This window comes from Ovis canadensis, chromosome 8 (assembly GCF_042477335.2).
Source record: "Ovis canadensis isolate MfBH-ARS-UI-01 breed Bighorn chromosome 8, ARS-UI_OviCan_v2, whole genome shotgun sequence".
NCBI lineage: Eukaryota > Metazoa > Chordata > Mammalia > Artiodactyla > Bovidae > Ovis > Ovis canadensis.
This window is the reverse complement of record NC_091252.1, coordinates 75,016,674-75,032,412: the sequence shown is the minus strand read 5'-3', so window position 1 is coordinate 75,032,412 and position 15,739 is coordinate 75,016,674. Positions and strand designations below refer to the sequence as shown.

Below are 15,739 nucleotides of genomic sequence, written 5' to 3'. Positions count from 1 at the left end.
ATCTTTCAGGATTTGAAATAGCTCAACGGGAATTCCATCACCTCCACTAGCTTTGTTCGTAGTGATGCTTTCTAAGGCCCACTTGACTTCACATTCCAGGATGTCTGGCTCTAGGTGAGTGATCACACGATCGTGATTATCTGGGTCATGAAGATCGTCTTTGTGCAGTTTTTCTGTGTATTCTTGCCACCTCTTCTTAATATCTTCTGCTTCTGTTAGGTCCCTACCATTTCTGTCCTTTATTGAGCCCATTTTTGCATGAAATGTTCCCTTGGTATCTCTAATTTTCTTGAAGAGATCTTGAGTCTTTCCTATTCTGTTGCTTTCCTCTATTTCTTTGCATTGATCGCTGAGGAAGGCTTTGTTATCTCATGGGTAAGGACACACATAGTGATAGATGAGACAAAGAAGTTCTTTAATTGCCAAAAAGCTTCAGAACCACTGGAAAAGATGATCTCAGGACCCTGTTCAGCCCTAGTTCATGAAGATAGAGAATTTCCAGGGCTGTAGAAGCATGGTACTAAACTGAGTTAACCCTGCCTCCTCCATCACTTTGCTTTCCATGGTGCTTGGCTCTCTCTGCAAGGACCCTCTCTTGTCTATCTCTTTTGTCTTCAAGGCATTTTCAAAAGTTCAATAACTACTTAAACATCAAGAAGAATATGGAGGCTCTGAATCCCTACATGTAATAATGCTTAAACAAGCTTCTATTGAAAAGTATCAGCACTATATTTTTTAGAAGTTTAAACCCTGAAAAACAAAGTCTGTTGTTGTTCAGCCACTAAGTAATGTCCAATTCTTTGCCACCTCATGAACTGCAGTACCCCAAGCTTCCCTGTCATTCACAATCTCCTGGAGTTTGCTCAAACTCATGTCCATTGAGTCTGCAATGCCATACAACCGTCCCATCCTCTGTCATCCCCTTCTCCTCTTGTCCTCAATCTTTCCCAGCATCAGGGTCTTTTCCAGTGAGTTGGCTCTTCACATCAGGTGGCCAAAGTACTACAGCTCCAGCTTCAGCATCAGTCATTCCAATGAATATGCAGGATTGATTTCCTTTAGGATTGACTGGTTTGCGCTTCTTGCTGTCCAAGGAACTCAAAAGTCTGCTCCAGAACCACAGTTATAAAGCATCAATTCTTCAGCACTCTTCTATGGGCTTCCCTGGTGGCACAGTGGTAAAGAACTACCTGCTAATGTAGACGACGTAAGAGACACAGGTTTCATCCCTGGCTTGGGAAGATCCCCTGGAAGAGGAAATGGCAACCCATTCCAGTATTCTTGCCTGGAAAATTCCATGGACAGAGGAGCCTGGTGGGCTACAGTCTATGGGGTCACAAAGAATTGGACACGACTGAGCTCACACACATGCATGCATGCATGCAGCCTTCTTTATGGTCCAACTCTCATATCCATACATGACTACTGGAAAAACAATAGCTTTGACTAGATGGACCTTTGTCAGCAAAGTGATGTCTCTGCTTTTTAATATGCTGTCTAGGTTGGTCATAGCTTTTCTTCCAAGGAGCAAGCATCCTCTAATTTCATGCCTGGAGTCATCATCTGCAGCGATTTTGGAGCCAAGAAAATAAAATCTACCATTGATTCCACTTTTTCCCCTTCTATTTGCTATGAAGTGATGGGATTGGATGCCATGATCTTAGTTTTTAGAATGTTGGGTTTTAAGTCAGCTTAAACAAAGTGTATCACAGATGATTTTGCAAACCACTCAAATACTTCCTTTGGTCTGACAACTGAAAGAGTGGGTTAGCTCGTTGCACAGTAGTGCGAGCGCCTTACAGCTTCCGTTCTCAGGGTCGGCTGCCCTCCCGCGTGCCGAGCTGCTAGGAAGCTGTTGTTGGCGAGCTCGTAGGAGCTTGAGACCGTCGTCACCTCTCCAATTTTAACCAGGGGGGAAAAATGGTTGAGGCAGATCGCCCAGGAAAGCTCTTTATTGGTGGCCTCAATACAGAAACCAATGAGAAAGCCCTTGAAGCAGTATTTGGCAAATATGGACGAATAGTGGAAGTTCTCTAAAAGATCGTGAAACCAACAAATCTAGAGGATTTGCTTCTGTCACCTTTGAAAGCCCAGCAGATGCTAAGGATGCAGCCAGAGACATGAATGGAAAGTCCTTAGATGGAAAAGCCATCAAGGTAGAACAAGCCACTAAACCGTCATTTGAAAGTGGTAGACGTGGACCACCTCCGCCTCCAAGAAGCAGAGGCCCTCCCAGAGGCCTTCGAGGAGGAAGAGGAGGAAATGGAGGAACCAGGGGACCTCCATCCCATGGAGGGCACATGGATGATGGTGGCTATTCCATGAATTTTAACATGAGTTCTTCCAAGGGACCACTTCCAGTAAAAAGAGGACCACCACCACGAAGTGGGGGTCCTCCTCCTAAAAGATCTGCCCCTTCAGGACCAGTTCGAAGCAGCAGTGGAATGGGAGGAAGAGCTCCTGTATCACATGGAAGAGATAGTTAAGGAGGTCCACCTCGAAGGGAGCCCTTGCCCTCTCGTAGAGATATTTATTTGTCCCCAAGAGATGATGGATATTCTACTAAAGACAGCTATTCAAGCAGAGATTACCCAAGTTCTCGTGATACAAGAGATTATGCACCACCACCAAGAGATTATACTGACCGTGATTATGGTCATTCTAGTTCACGTGATGACTATCCACCAAGAGGCTATAGTGATAGAGATGGCTATGGTTGTGATCGTGACTATTCAGATCATCCAAGTGGAGGTTCCTATAGAGATTCATATGAGAGTTATGGTAACTCACGTGGTGCTCCACGAGGGCCCCTGCTATCTTATGGTGGAAGCAGTTGCTAAGATGATTATAGCAGCTCACATGACGGACATGGTGGAAGTCGAGACAGTTACTCAAGCAGCCAAAGTGATCTCTACTCAAGTGGTCATGATCGGGTTGGCAGACAAAAAAGAGGGCTTCCCCCTTCTATGGAAAGGGGGTACCCTCCTCCACGAGATTCCTACGGCAGTTCAAGCTGCGGAGCACCAAGAGGTGGTGGCCACGGAGGAAGCCCATCTGATAGAGGGGGAGGCAGAAGCAGATATTAAAAACAAACAACTTTGGACCAAAATCCCTGTTCAAAGAAACAAACAAGAGTGGAACCTGTTCTATCATAACTACCCAAGGACTACTAAAAGGAAAGATTGTGTTACTTTTTTTAAATTTCCTGTTAGGTTCCCCTTCCATAATTTTTATGTTCTTGTGAGGAAAGAAAGTAAAACATGTTTAATCTTTGCTTTTATGACATTGCTTTCAACAAGCAAATGGAATGTTAAGTGTGTTAAGACTTGACATGTGTACTAGTGGTGTAATCTTACAAGTAAAAGTGTCCCTAAAGGCCACTTCCTATAGGATTTTCCCCAGTAAATGATGAGGCAAGCAGTTTATCTTACACAAAATATCTAGTCATCTAAAATGGAGAGATGAATCCTCCTGCCTATAGATACAAGCTAGCTATTAGAGGGTGGTCGGGGTATGCTACTCTTAGGATTTCAGAGTGTCTTCAAGCTGAAATCTCAAATGTTCTCAGTATGAAAAACCTGAGATCAGATGCATATATGTAAGGAAAGTGCTATTCGCCCAGTAAACCCAGAAAAAAAGCAAATGGATAATGCTGGCCATATTTTGCCTTTCTGACATTTCCTTGGGAATCTACAAGAACCTCTCCTTTCCCCCTCCCCAGTAAGATCATTTAAGTGTGTGTTAAACAACTACAGAATACTAAATAAAAAGTTTGGCCAAAACCAACCATGAAGCTGCAAAAAAAAAAAAGAGTGGGTTAGTAGAAGGGAGACATCTTAGTCCCCATCTCTATGGTCTGAGCAAAGACAATGTAAAGGACAGATTGTGTTTTCCTAGCTGGAAGTCACTTTTCAGTCCTAAAACAATAGCTTGCCAGTCTGGGGCATGATTCTCACTTAGGGAAGAGACGTCTGGCTTTCAATTATACAAACCAAGGCAATAGAGTAAATGTCAGAGATGATCAATGGAATACAACTGTGGCTACAAACAGAGTGTTCATTCGATCAATAAGGCTGAAGATGGTGGTAGATGTGGAAAGTCAGCAATATCAACACAACACAGAATTGCAGATACAAAATACTACCCAAGGGGAAAGATCAGTGAGTCAACTCTTAAAGACAGGTAATCACAGTCTTTAATCTCAGAAGACCTCACTGTATCTATTTAAGATGAGAGGCAATTTCTCTGCAACTGTAATAATAATTGGATTACTTCCCAAGCCAAATCACCTAAGTTGGCTAAGACAATTCCTAGACAACTTTATGTTTCATATATGCTATGAATGTTTGTAATTAAAATTTCAGTCAGTTCAGTTCAGTCGCTCAGTCACGTCTGACTCTTTGTGACCCCATGGACTACAGCACTCCAGGCTTCCCTGTCCATCACCAACTCCTGGAGCCTACTCAAACTCATATCCATCACGTTGGTGATGCCATCCAACCATCTCATCCTCTGTTGTCCCCTTCTCCTCCCGCCTTCAATCTTTCCGAGCATCAGGGTCTTTCCTAATGAGTCATTGGCATTAAATGGCCAAAGTATTGGAGGTTCATCTTCAGCATCTGTCCTTCCAATGAATATTCCGGACTGATTTCCTTCAGGATTGACTGGTTTGATCTCCTTGCTGTCCAAGGGACTCTCAAGAGTCTTCTCCAACACCACAGTTCAAAAGCATTAATTCTTCAGCACTCAGCTTTCCTTATACTCCAATGCTCACATCCATACATGACTACTGGAAAAACCATAGCCTTGACTAGACAGACCTTTGTTGGTAAAGTAATGTCTGTTTTTTAATATGCTGTCTAGGTTTGTCATAGCTTTTCTTCCAAGGAGCAAATGTCTTTTAATTTCATGGCTGTACTTACCATCTGCAGTGATTTTGGAGCCCAAAAAAATAAAGCCTCTCACTGCTTCCATTGTTTCCCCATCTATGTGCCATGAAGTGATAGGACTGGATGCCATAATCTTAGTTTTCTGAATGTTGAGTTTTAAGCCAATTTTTTCACTCTCCTCTTTCACTTTCATTAAGAGGCTCTTTAGTTCTTCACTTTCTGCCATAAGGATGGTGTCATCTGCATATCTGAGGTTACTGATATTTCTCCCAGCAATCTTAATTCCAGCTTGTGCTTCATTCAGCCCGGCATTTCACATGAGTAATCTGCATAGAAGTTAAATAAGCAAATGACAATATACAGGACTCTGTATAGAAGTTAAATAAGCAGGGTGACAATATACAGCCTTGAAGTACTCCTTTTCCTATTTGGAACCAGTCTGTTGTTCCATGTCCAGTTCTAACTGTTGCTTCTTCACCTGCATACCAACTGCTCAAGAGGCAAGTCAGGTGGTCTGACTTGCCATCTCCTTAAGAATTTTCCACAGTTTATTGTGAACCACACAGTCAAAGGCTTTGGCATAGTCAATAAAGCAGAAGTAGATGTTTTTCTGGAATTATTTTGCTTTTTTGATGATCCAGCAGATGTTGGCAATTTGATCTCTGGTTTGTCTGCCTTTTCTAAAACCAGCTTGAACATCTGGAAGTTCACAGTTCACATACTGTTGAAGCCTGGCTTGGAGAATTTTGAGCATTACTTGGCTAGTGTGTGAGATGAATGCAATTGTGACAGTAGTTTGAGCATTCTCTGGCATTGCCTTTCTTTGGGATTGGAAAGAAAACTGACCTTTTCCAGTCCTGTGGCCACGGCTGAGTTTTCCAAATTTGCTGGCATATTGAGTACAGCACTTTCATAGCATCATCTTTTAGGATTTCAAATAGCTCAACGGAATTCCATCAGCTCCACTAGCTTTGTTTGCAGTGATGCTTTCTAAAGCCCACTTGACTTCTCATTCCAGGATGTCTGGCTCTAAGTGAGTGATCACACCATCATGGCTTTCCGAGTCATTAACATCTCTTTTGTATAGTTCTTCTGTGTATCCTTGCCACCTCTTTTAATATCTTCTGCTTCTGTTAGGTCCTTACCATTTCTATCCTTTATTGTGCCCATCTTTACATGAAATGTCTCTAATTTTCTTGAACAGATCTCTAGCCTTTCCCACTCTATTGTTTTCCTCTATTTCTTTGCACTGATCACTGAGGAAGGCTTTCTTATCTCTCCTTACTATTCTTTCAAACTCTGCATTCAGCTGGTTTTATCTTTCCTTTTCTCCTTTGCCTTTAGTTTCTCCTCTCTCCTCAGCTCTTTGTATGACCTTCTCAGACAGCCATTTTGTCTTTTTGCATTTCTTTTTCTTGCGGTCGGTCTTGATCACTACCTCCTGTACAATGTCATGAACCTCCATCCATAGTACTTCAGGCACTCTGTCTATCCAGTTTAACCCCTTGAATCTACTTCTCACTTCCACTGTATAACCGTAAGGGATTTGATTTAGGTCATACCTGAATGGTCTAGTGGTTTTCCCTACTTTCTTCAATTTAAGTCTGAATTTGGCAATAAGTAGTTCATGATCTGAGCCACAGTCAGCTCCCAGTCTTGTTTTTGCTGACTGTATAGAACTTCTCCATCTTTGACTGCAAAATATAATCAATCTGATTTCAGTATGGACCATCTGGTGATGTCCATGTGTAGAGTCTTCTCTTGTGTTGTTAGAATCAAAATTTGTGCTCAGTTAAAAGAATGCATGTGTCACCCAGCCCATTTAAAAGTAAAATATTGGAGCAGGAGTTGTTGTTACTAACCCTAGAGTAGTTTGTTTCTATTTCTGCCTCTCGTAAGAATCCTGAGGATGACCTCTGGATGTTCTTTCCATGCTTCTCTGATATACCAAAGTGAAAGAGTGAATATGACACATCAGACACGCATCATGTCAACATAAAAGTCAGAAGGAAAATACGACCAAACAAATATCCATAAAGGAAACAGGAAGTGTACATTTTTAGTTAGTATATAAGTAAAGAGTGTCAGAGTTGGTTACCTGAGAAAAGTATAGTTCACATAGATTTTGCCACCTATGACAAAAAGGTCAAACAGTAAGAAAAGCAGAATATTAAAAAAAAATCACTAGAAGGAAAGGAGGAAATGGAGAGCTATCGTTTAATGGGTTATAGAGTTTCAGTTTTGCATGATGAAAATTTCTGGAAATCCATTTGCACAACAATGTGAATTTACTTAACAATATTGAACTGTACACTTAAAATGGTTAAGACAGTGAATGTTATGTGTATTTTACCCAATTTAAAAGATAAGAAAGTTGAGGGTCACTAGAAAAAGGCCAAAGTGGTGATGAAGTGAGACACTAATCCTCAAACTCTGGTGTATCTGTCTTCTCCATGACACAAGAAAACATCGAGGAGGAAAACAAAATCCATCCAGTTTATACATCAAAAGAACTCTCAGCCTAGAGAAGAAGACAGCTGGCCAGGGAGGGTGTGGTTGCTCCCGCTGATCTTGTCAAGGTTGCATGCATGCATGGATGCTTGGTCGCTTCAGTCATGTCCAACTCTTTGTGACTCCATGGGCTGTACCCCACCAGGCTCCTCTGTCCATGCAATTTTCCAGGCAAGAATACTGGAGTAGGTTGCCATTGCCTTCTCCAGGGGATTTTCCTGACCCAGGGATCTCACCTAGGTCTCCTGCGTCTCCTGCATTGCAGGCGGATTCTTTACTGCTGAGCCACCAGGGAAATCCCCTGTTAAGGTTTCGCAGGTGAAATGGATCACACACACGGCCCCGCCTTCCCCTCTTGTCTACAGCCTGCAGCTAGCTATAGGACTGCAAGATAGAGTTTGGGAGGATCAGCTCAGGAGACCATATCTATACAACCACTGTAATTCTAATGGAATTACTGAAAAGTTGGGAAAAGAAAGAGGAGAGTAAAGAAAAGAATTTAACAGGAGACTTGGTCCAAGATGCAAATGAATGGATTTTGTGATAGGTGAAGATCAGCTGGGATGTTTGTTCCCCCAGGCAGGCAGTCCCACAGGGGCTTATCCTCAAACTGAGGAACCTGACCTATTCATGCACCCTGAAATCAATTCAGTGAATCCTAGCCACTTGTCTGTGGAAAAAATGAAACAACTTTATTAAATTAAACAGAATATGTCAAGAGTGCATTGCACATAATGAGTTAGTTTTGACCCTTAAACAACACACATTTGAACTGTGAAGATCTAATCATGCATGGATTTTTTTTCCAATAGCAAATACTATAATACTGCAGTATCTGACATTGGTTGCATCTGTGGGTAGGGAACTGTAGAGATGAGGAACTGGGAATACAGAGGGCTGACTATATATTACACACAGATTTTGCACTTCATGGAGGGTCAATGCCCCTAACCCCCTGCTTTGTTCAAGAGTTAACTGTGTTGTCCTTTGAACTCTAAAAGCTTTCCTGGCCATGAATTCCCTGATGACACTGTACCCAGTCTTTTTCAGTCTGTATGGCAAGGAATCATGAGAAAACTTTTAGGCCACTAGAGTTACCCCAAATTTATCAACTATTCACATTGTTAATGACTGATTTCAAAATGCTGATGAGCTGTTTCAACTTTTCTTTGGAAAATCTGTTTCTTATGAAAGGATTTATGTTATTTTACTGTTCTTGTGTACTGCAGCAAAGTGAAAGTTGCTCAGCTCTTTGCGACCCCATGGACTATATAGTCCATGGAATTCTCCAGGCCAGAATACTAGAGTGGGTAGCCTTTCCCTTCTCCAGAGGATCTTCCCAACCCAGGGATCAAACCCAGGTCTCCCACATTGCAGGCAAATTCTTTACCAGCTGAGCCACAAGGGAAGCCCATGCACTGCAGTAAAACCTCTGCTATTCTGAATGTGAGAATGAACCATTCTAGATGAGCTAATTTTCTTGGTTCTAGGAGTTGTTTGCTTCCCACACAATCCCTCTGAAGTCCCATTCCCAAGACTGGGAACTCTCCAACCTACTGGCTGTGACTATCATTCTTATGTGCTTTTGAAAAGACAGTCCTACAGGTCCTACCAGTCAGTTGCTGCCCAACTGAGGACTTCAGGCTATTCCAGACATTCAAGAGTACCAAAGTCTCATTTGAATATGGAAGAGTTCCATGTCAGTAAACTAGAATCATCCATATTAAATCTCCACTCACTCAAAACATGCCATCCTAAAATTATTTTCAAAAGTAAGATTTTATTATCACTGTCAATAACAATCAAGTATTTATACAATCTTGCCCTACTCCTACCCCAAATACAAGCCCTGAAATGTGGAAGTACAGAGGCTCTTCTCAATACCTGCATCCATAAGATTTTTTCGGTGCAAATTAGAAAAACGCACTTCTTCCTCATTATTTCCATTAAAATTGGTATCATCGTCATCATTGGTCAGCTGCTAAGTCGTGTCTGACTCTGTGATCCCATGGACTGCAGCATGCCAGACTCCCCTGTCCTTCACTATCTCCAGGAGTTTGCTCAAATTCATGTCCATTGACTCAGTGATGCTATCTAACCACGTCATTCTCTGCCGCCTTCTTCTCCGTTTGCCTTCAATCTTCCCCAGCATCAGGGTCTTTTCCAGTGAGCTGGTTCTTTGGATTGGGTGGCCAAACTATTGGAGCTTCAGCTTCAGTCCTTCCAATGAACTGGTATAATTTCTATTAAAAATTGGTATAATATACTCATTTCCTTGAAAAGGAACATTTAACTGCTATTAGCTAGAACACTGTATTCAAAAACACACAAAACCACAATGTCAAAAAGGGAAATGACATGTGCTTATAATGGCACAACCACATAACGGCAGTATCCCTAGTCCATACCTGGTCCATATTTGTCTTCATTCTCCCTTCCCTCAAGACCAAGCCCAGGGCTCACCTTCTCTACAAAAATGTGGCTTATATGATCACCTGCCACATTCATCTCATTCTCTGATCAGTACTTAACTAATCTGGTTCTTTGTGTTCACTGTTCTGTAATCAAGTTGTCTTTGGGATTCCCTCAAAAACAGCAGATACAGGTTAAATGCTTTTGTACATAACAGTCCTTGCAATGTTCAGTCAGAGCTCAATAAATGTTTGTTGGTAAAAGTTATGATACAATGAAATGGTGATGATATATTTTATTGTGTCATTTGTCTTTAAATAAGTACTTCAGTCATACTCACTGACCTAGGCTGATCGCAAAGTAAATAGAATTGAACATATCACTAACATTGTATTGAGAATTCTCCTAAACCATTTTCCTTTTCAAATAACAAACAATGACAGGTGGTTTTGTTTTGGAAGCATTCCTAAAACAGGAAAGTAGGCCTAAAACAGATCTACTCTTTCCCCTGTTTACAGCTTACTCTCTACTCTGGAAGGTTTGAAGAGTTTCAGAGCACACTGACAAAAAGCAATGAGGTGTTTGCCACTTTCAAACAAGAAATGGATAAAGTGAGTATTGCTTATCTCCCATGAAATACTGACATTTTCTATTTTGACAGGCAATTTTCCTTTGGGTTCATTTTTCTCTCGCTAAGATATTTCAGTGCATTTCATGAAGTAATGAAACATTTATACATGCAAATGAGATCTGAGCTGTATTTTATTGGTTAAATATCTGGCAGATTAATTTTAGGAAGAATCCAAAAACACCAGGATACATTTTCACCCTGAGGAAGAATATTTTCTTTTGCTAGTCCATGGAGAGGTTTAAAAAGAAAAGAGCTAGCAATATAATATTATGTTGTTTATGCTGAAATAAAAATATCAAGTCTTCTAATGATAAAAAAAAAACTTTCATACAAATATGCAAGAGCAGAATGTTAGAGTAGAAAATACCATTTCATAGAATATTCTCAGAAGAGAATATATGTAATATGATATAACTAAGACAGTCTTTAATGAGAAGTCTGAATTCAAATTCTGGGCATGCTCTTACTCATCAAGTAGCAGTAAACAATTCACTTAACTTCTTCTTTATTAAAATGCTATTTCTCTTGCCTGTGTCACAAGATTGTGAAGTTCAAATAAGTTAATGTATTTTTAAGGATTTTAAACTTTTTAAAAGTCTTTTACAAATTGTATTGTTTGTTGCTGTTTTAGTTGCTAAGTCATGTCAGACTCTTTTGCAGCCCCATGAACTGCAGCCCACTAGGCTTCTCTGTCCACAGATTTTCCAGGCAAGAATACTGTTGTGGGTAGTCATTTCCTCCTCCAGGGAATCTTCTTGACCTAGGGATCAAATCCCAGTCTCCTGCATTGGCAGGCAGATTCTTTACCACTGAGCCACCAGAGAAGTCCACTGTTACAAATATAAGTTGCTAATTTTATTATTGGACGTAATGTTCAAATTATTTAATTCATTGTTTTCCCAAAACAAAATCAGCATCAGAACTGTTTTTCTGAACAGGCACTAGCATTAACCTCTTTTAAGTATAGAAAATATTCTTTAAAAAAAATTTTCACAAACATATATGATAAATTTCACCATTCACAACCAAACTTAATAGGTCAACATTTCTTAAAAGTTACAACTTTCTCACTCCAGAAAGGATTCATCCATTTTAAAAATATTTTTTTAATTACAGTTTTAATTTGGAATAAATATTAGAGTATAAAAATATTATTTATTTCAAAATTAAATAGTTTTAAGATTTAGTTAAATTTTAGAGCAAGAATTTTTATCTGAAGTTCATTTATAGACTTTCAGTAGAATTAGCAAAAAAAAAAAAATTGATATGCATACTGCATTTCTTTAGGTGTAGTCCCATCAGTTCAGGTCCTTCATTCAGTCAGGTCTGACTCTTTGCCACCGCATAGACTGTAGCATGCCAGACTTCTGTGTCCATCATCAACTCCCAGAGCTTGCTCAAACTCATGTCCATCGAGTCAGTGATGCCATCAAACCATCTCATCCTCTGTTGTATTCCTGCCTTCAATCTTTCCCATCATCAGAGTCTTTGCTAATGAGTCAGTTCTCTGCATCAGGTGACCACAAGTATTGGAGCTTCAGCTTCAGCATTAGTCCTTTCAATGAATATTCAAGACTGATTTCCTTCAGGATTGACTGGTTTGATCTCCTTGCAGTCCAAGGGATACTCAAGAGTCTTCTCCAACACCATAGTTCAAAAGCATCAATTCCTTAGTGCTAGCTTTCTTTATGGTCCAACTCTCACATCCATATATGACCACTGGAAAAACCATAGCTTTGACTAGATGGACCTTTGTTGGCAAAGTAATGTCTCTGCTTTTTGATATGCTGTCTAGGTTGGTCATAGCTTTTCTTCCAAGGAGCAAGTGTCTTAATTTCATGGCTGTACTCACCATCTGTAGTGATTTTGGAGCCCAAGAAAATAAAGTCTCTCACTGTTTCCATTGTTTACTCATCTATTTTTCACGAAGTGATAGGACCAGATGCCACGATCTTTGTTTTTTGAATGTTGAGTTTTAAGCCAGCTTTTTCACTCTCCTCCTTCACTTTCATCAAAAGGCTCTTCAGTTTCTCTTCACTTTTTACCATAAGGGGGTGTCATCTGCATATCTGAGGTTATTGATATGTCTCCCAGCAATCGTGATTCCAGCTTGTGCTTCATCCAGCCCAGCCGTTTCACATGATGTACTCTGCACAGAAGTCAAATAAGCAAGGTGACAATATACGGCCTTGATGTACTCCTTCCTCGATCTGGAACGAGTCTGTTGTTCCATGTTCAGTTCTAACTTTTACTTCTTGATCTGCATACAGATTTCTCAGGAAGCAGGTCAGGTAGTCTGGTATGCCCATCTCTTTCAGAATTTTCCAGTTTATTTGTGATCCACACAGTCAAAGGCTTTAGCATAGTCAATGAAGCAAAAATAATGTTCTTCCGGAATTCCCTTGCTTTCTCTATGATCCAACAGATGTTGGCAATTTGATCTCTGGTTCCTCTGCGTTTTCTAAATCCATCTGAACATCTGGAAGTACTCGGTTCATGTACTGTTGAAGTCTGGCTTAGAGAATTTTGAGCATCACTTTGCTAGTGTGAGATGAGTGCAATTGTGAGGTAGTGGCATTGTCTTTCTTTGGGATTGGAATGAAAACTGACCTTTTCCAGTCCTGTGGCCACTACTGAGTTTTCCAGATTTGCAGGCATAGAGTGCAGCATTTTAACATCTTTTAGAATTTGAAATAGCTCAACTGGAATTCCATCACCTCCACTAGCTTTGTTTATAGTGATGCTTCCTAAGGCCCACTTGACTTCACATTCCAGGATGTCTAGCTCTAGGTGAGTGATCACACCGTCATGGCTATCTGAGTCATTAAGATCTCTTTCGTATAGTTCTTCTGTGTATTCTTGCCACCTCTTCTTAATATCTTCTGCTTCTGTTAGGGCCATACCATTTCTGTCCTTTATTGTGCTCATCTTTATATGAAATGCTCTCTTGGTGTCTCTAATTTTCTCGAAGAGGTCTCTAGTCTTTCCCATTCTATTGTTTTCCTCTACTTCTTTGCAATGATTACTGAGGAAGGCTTTCTCATCTCGCCTTGCTTTCAAACTCTGCACTCAGATGGGTATATCTTTCCTTTTCTCCTTTGCCTTTAGCTTCTCTTCTTTTCTCAGCTATTTGTAAGCCCTTGTCAGGCAACCATTTTGTCTTTTTGCATTTCTTCTTGGGGATGGTTTTGATCACCGCCTCCTGTACAATGTTACCAACCTCCATCCATAGTTCTTCGGGCACTCTTATCTATCAGATCTAATCCCTTGGAATCCATTTTTCACTTCCACTTTCCACACTGCTGCTGCTGCTGCTAAGTTGTTTCAGTCGTGTCTGACTCTGCACGATCCCATAGATGGCAGCCCAGCAGGCTCCCCTGTCCCTGGGATTCTCCAGGCAAGAATACTGGAGTGGTTGCCATTTCCTTCTCCTCCACTTTCCATAGATTTTATTAAATTCTTAAAGGGGCTGATGATCTTAAAAAGTTAATAAACTATTAACTCAGTTAAGAAATGATGAAACAAACAAAAAAAGCACTGGAGGCTCATGTAGCTTCTCTACAGAGCCCAGAAGCCAACAGCCTGGGCCTCCAAGCAGACCCAACCTTAGGCTTTTTGACATGAAGCAACCAGTGCCCATGTGTAGTTAATCCAGGGTAATTGTCCCTGAATACAAGCCCTGTCCTTCACATCATCCAAGCAGAGAAGAGATTCTATAACCAGGAATGCAGAGTAGTTTCAGATTTGCAAAAGTTAGGCTGCATTTTATTCATTTCTGTATACCCTACACCCAGCCTCTGCCTAGCCACCAGAAGGCACTCTGCATATGTTGCATTAAATGGAAATGACTCCAGCCCTACTCCTCTGAAAACTCACCTGAATCATTACTCCATCTCCCTGAACCTTAGTTTCCCCATCTATAAAGTAGAGTTGAAAACAGAACCTTCCTTGGGGGACTGTCTCAAGGATGAAATGAGTAACGCATGTAATCACATTCTGTGAATCCTACTGCACTCTACAAATAAGAAGGCTGAGAAAACTGAAAGTTCCTTTTTTGTGGCTACTTCTCAGATGTGCCCAGATATTATCAACATTTTAATAGCAAAAAAGCTGGGCCAACTTTCTCATTAACAGTCTTGCATTCAATACAGTAAATAATCTAAATTTAAAGCTTATTCTTGGAACTCAATAAAGTTATTTTTACTTTTAAACAAAAGAAGACACAATGACAAAAAAAGAAGGACCTAAGTAGTTTTCTTTCTCCTGAACTGGCTCTGGTGCAAATAAGTTTGCTCACCACTGACCTAGATGATTCCGAAATGTATCATGACTCTTTCCACTCAGTCTTCATTCCTTGACATTGGATTTTTGCTTGTTTCAGCACCTAGTAATGAAGGGACTTTTTCTTGATGTCACATATGGAACTGATAGTTTCTCTGATATATTAACTGTTCAGAATTAACATTAAAACACTATAATTTCTGTAGACCACTAAGAAAATGAAGAAGCTGGAAAAGGACACAGCCACATGGAAAGCTCGGTTTGAGAACTGTAACAAAGCTCTGTTGGACATGATTGAAGAGGTGAGGAAGCTTTTCCCTTTGCTCATATTCCCTTGTCAATACATTTATACTCAGGAAATAATTATGCCCCAATAGCACAAATGATGACCTCTGAAGAGCTTAATTTTTTTCTAGGGTGTGGTATATGATACTCTAATAAAAAATAATCAGAGCAAAAGTAATTTAGAGTTGGGTCCAGACTCATAAAGAGCATTGTGACCCTAAGTCACATGCCTACTTGTTGATTCCAAAGCTGTGCCCAAGACAGCACCACACCTGCTGGACTGTGAATTCCTCAAAGGCAGGATGAGTGTTTTACCTGTCTTTGAATTTCCCCAGTGCCAGACACATAACAGATGCAGAATAAATTTATTAATTGATTCAAGCATACTGAGAGAAAACACCAGCCCAAGCACCCACGGTATGTGCTAATTTACAGACAGATGTGCATGTACATTGTTTAATTCCTCCAACAGGCATTTAAATACTGATATTATGTCAGGCTCTGGAGGTTTTGAGATCATAAAAAGCAAAGATACATGACCCATAACGTGAGCAGCAGGGCTTACAGGTGAAAAAAAAAAGTCTTAAAAGGTACAGAGTAGCACAAAGCACAAGGGTGGGGGGTGGAGAAGCAAGATGATTCCATGCACAACACACCAACCTTTTCTAGAGAAAAGGAGAACTTAATAGTTTGACCAGCATCATGAAAGAGTGTGGTTACTTTCTCTGGA

At 40.5% G+C, this 15,739-nt stretch overlaps 1 protein-coding gene and 1 pseudogene across 1 annotated transcript in view; both read left to right on the top strand.

Annotated features, from left to right (window-relative positions):
* TXLNB (taxilin beta) overlaps positions 1 to 15,739 on the top strand; it is a 56,430-nt gene that overhangs the window by 37,213 nt on the left and 3,478 nt on the right. Inside the window, exons 8-9 of the mRNA XM_069598551.1 lie at positions 10,331 to 10,423; positions 14,931 to 15,026. Of these exons, the coding sequence (XP_069454652.1) occupies positions 10,331 to 10,423; positions 14,931 to 15,026 (189 nt within the window). The remainder of the gene's footprint in view (positions 1 to 10,330; positions 10,424 to 14,930; positions 15,027 to 15,739) is intronic.
* Positions 1,863 to 3,273, top strand: LOC138931584 (RNA-binding motif protein, X chromosome-like; annotated as a pseudogene).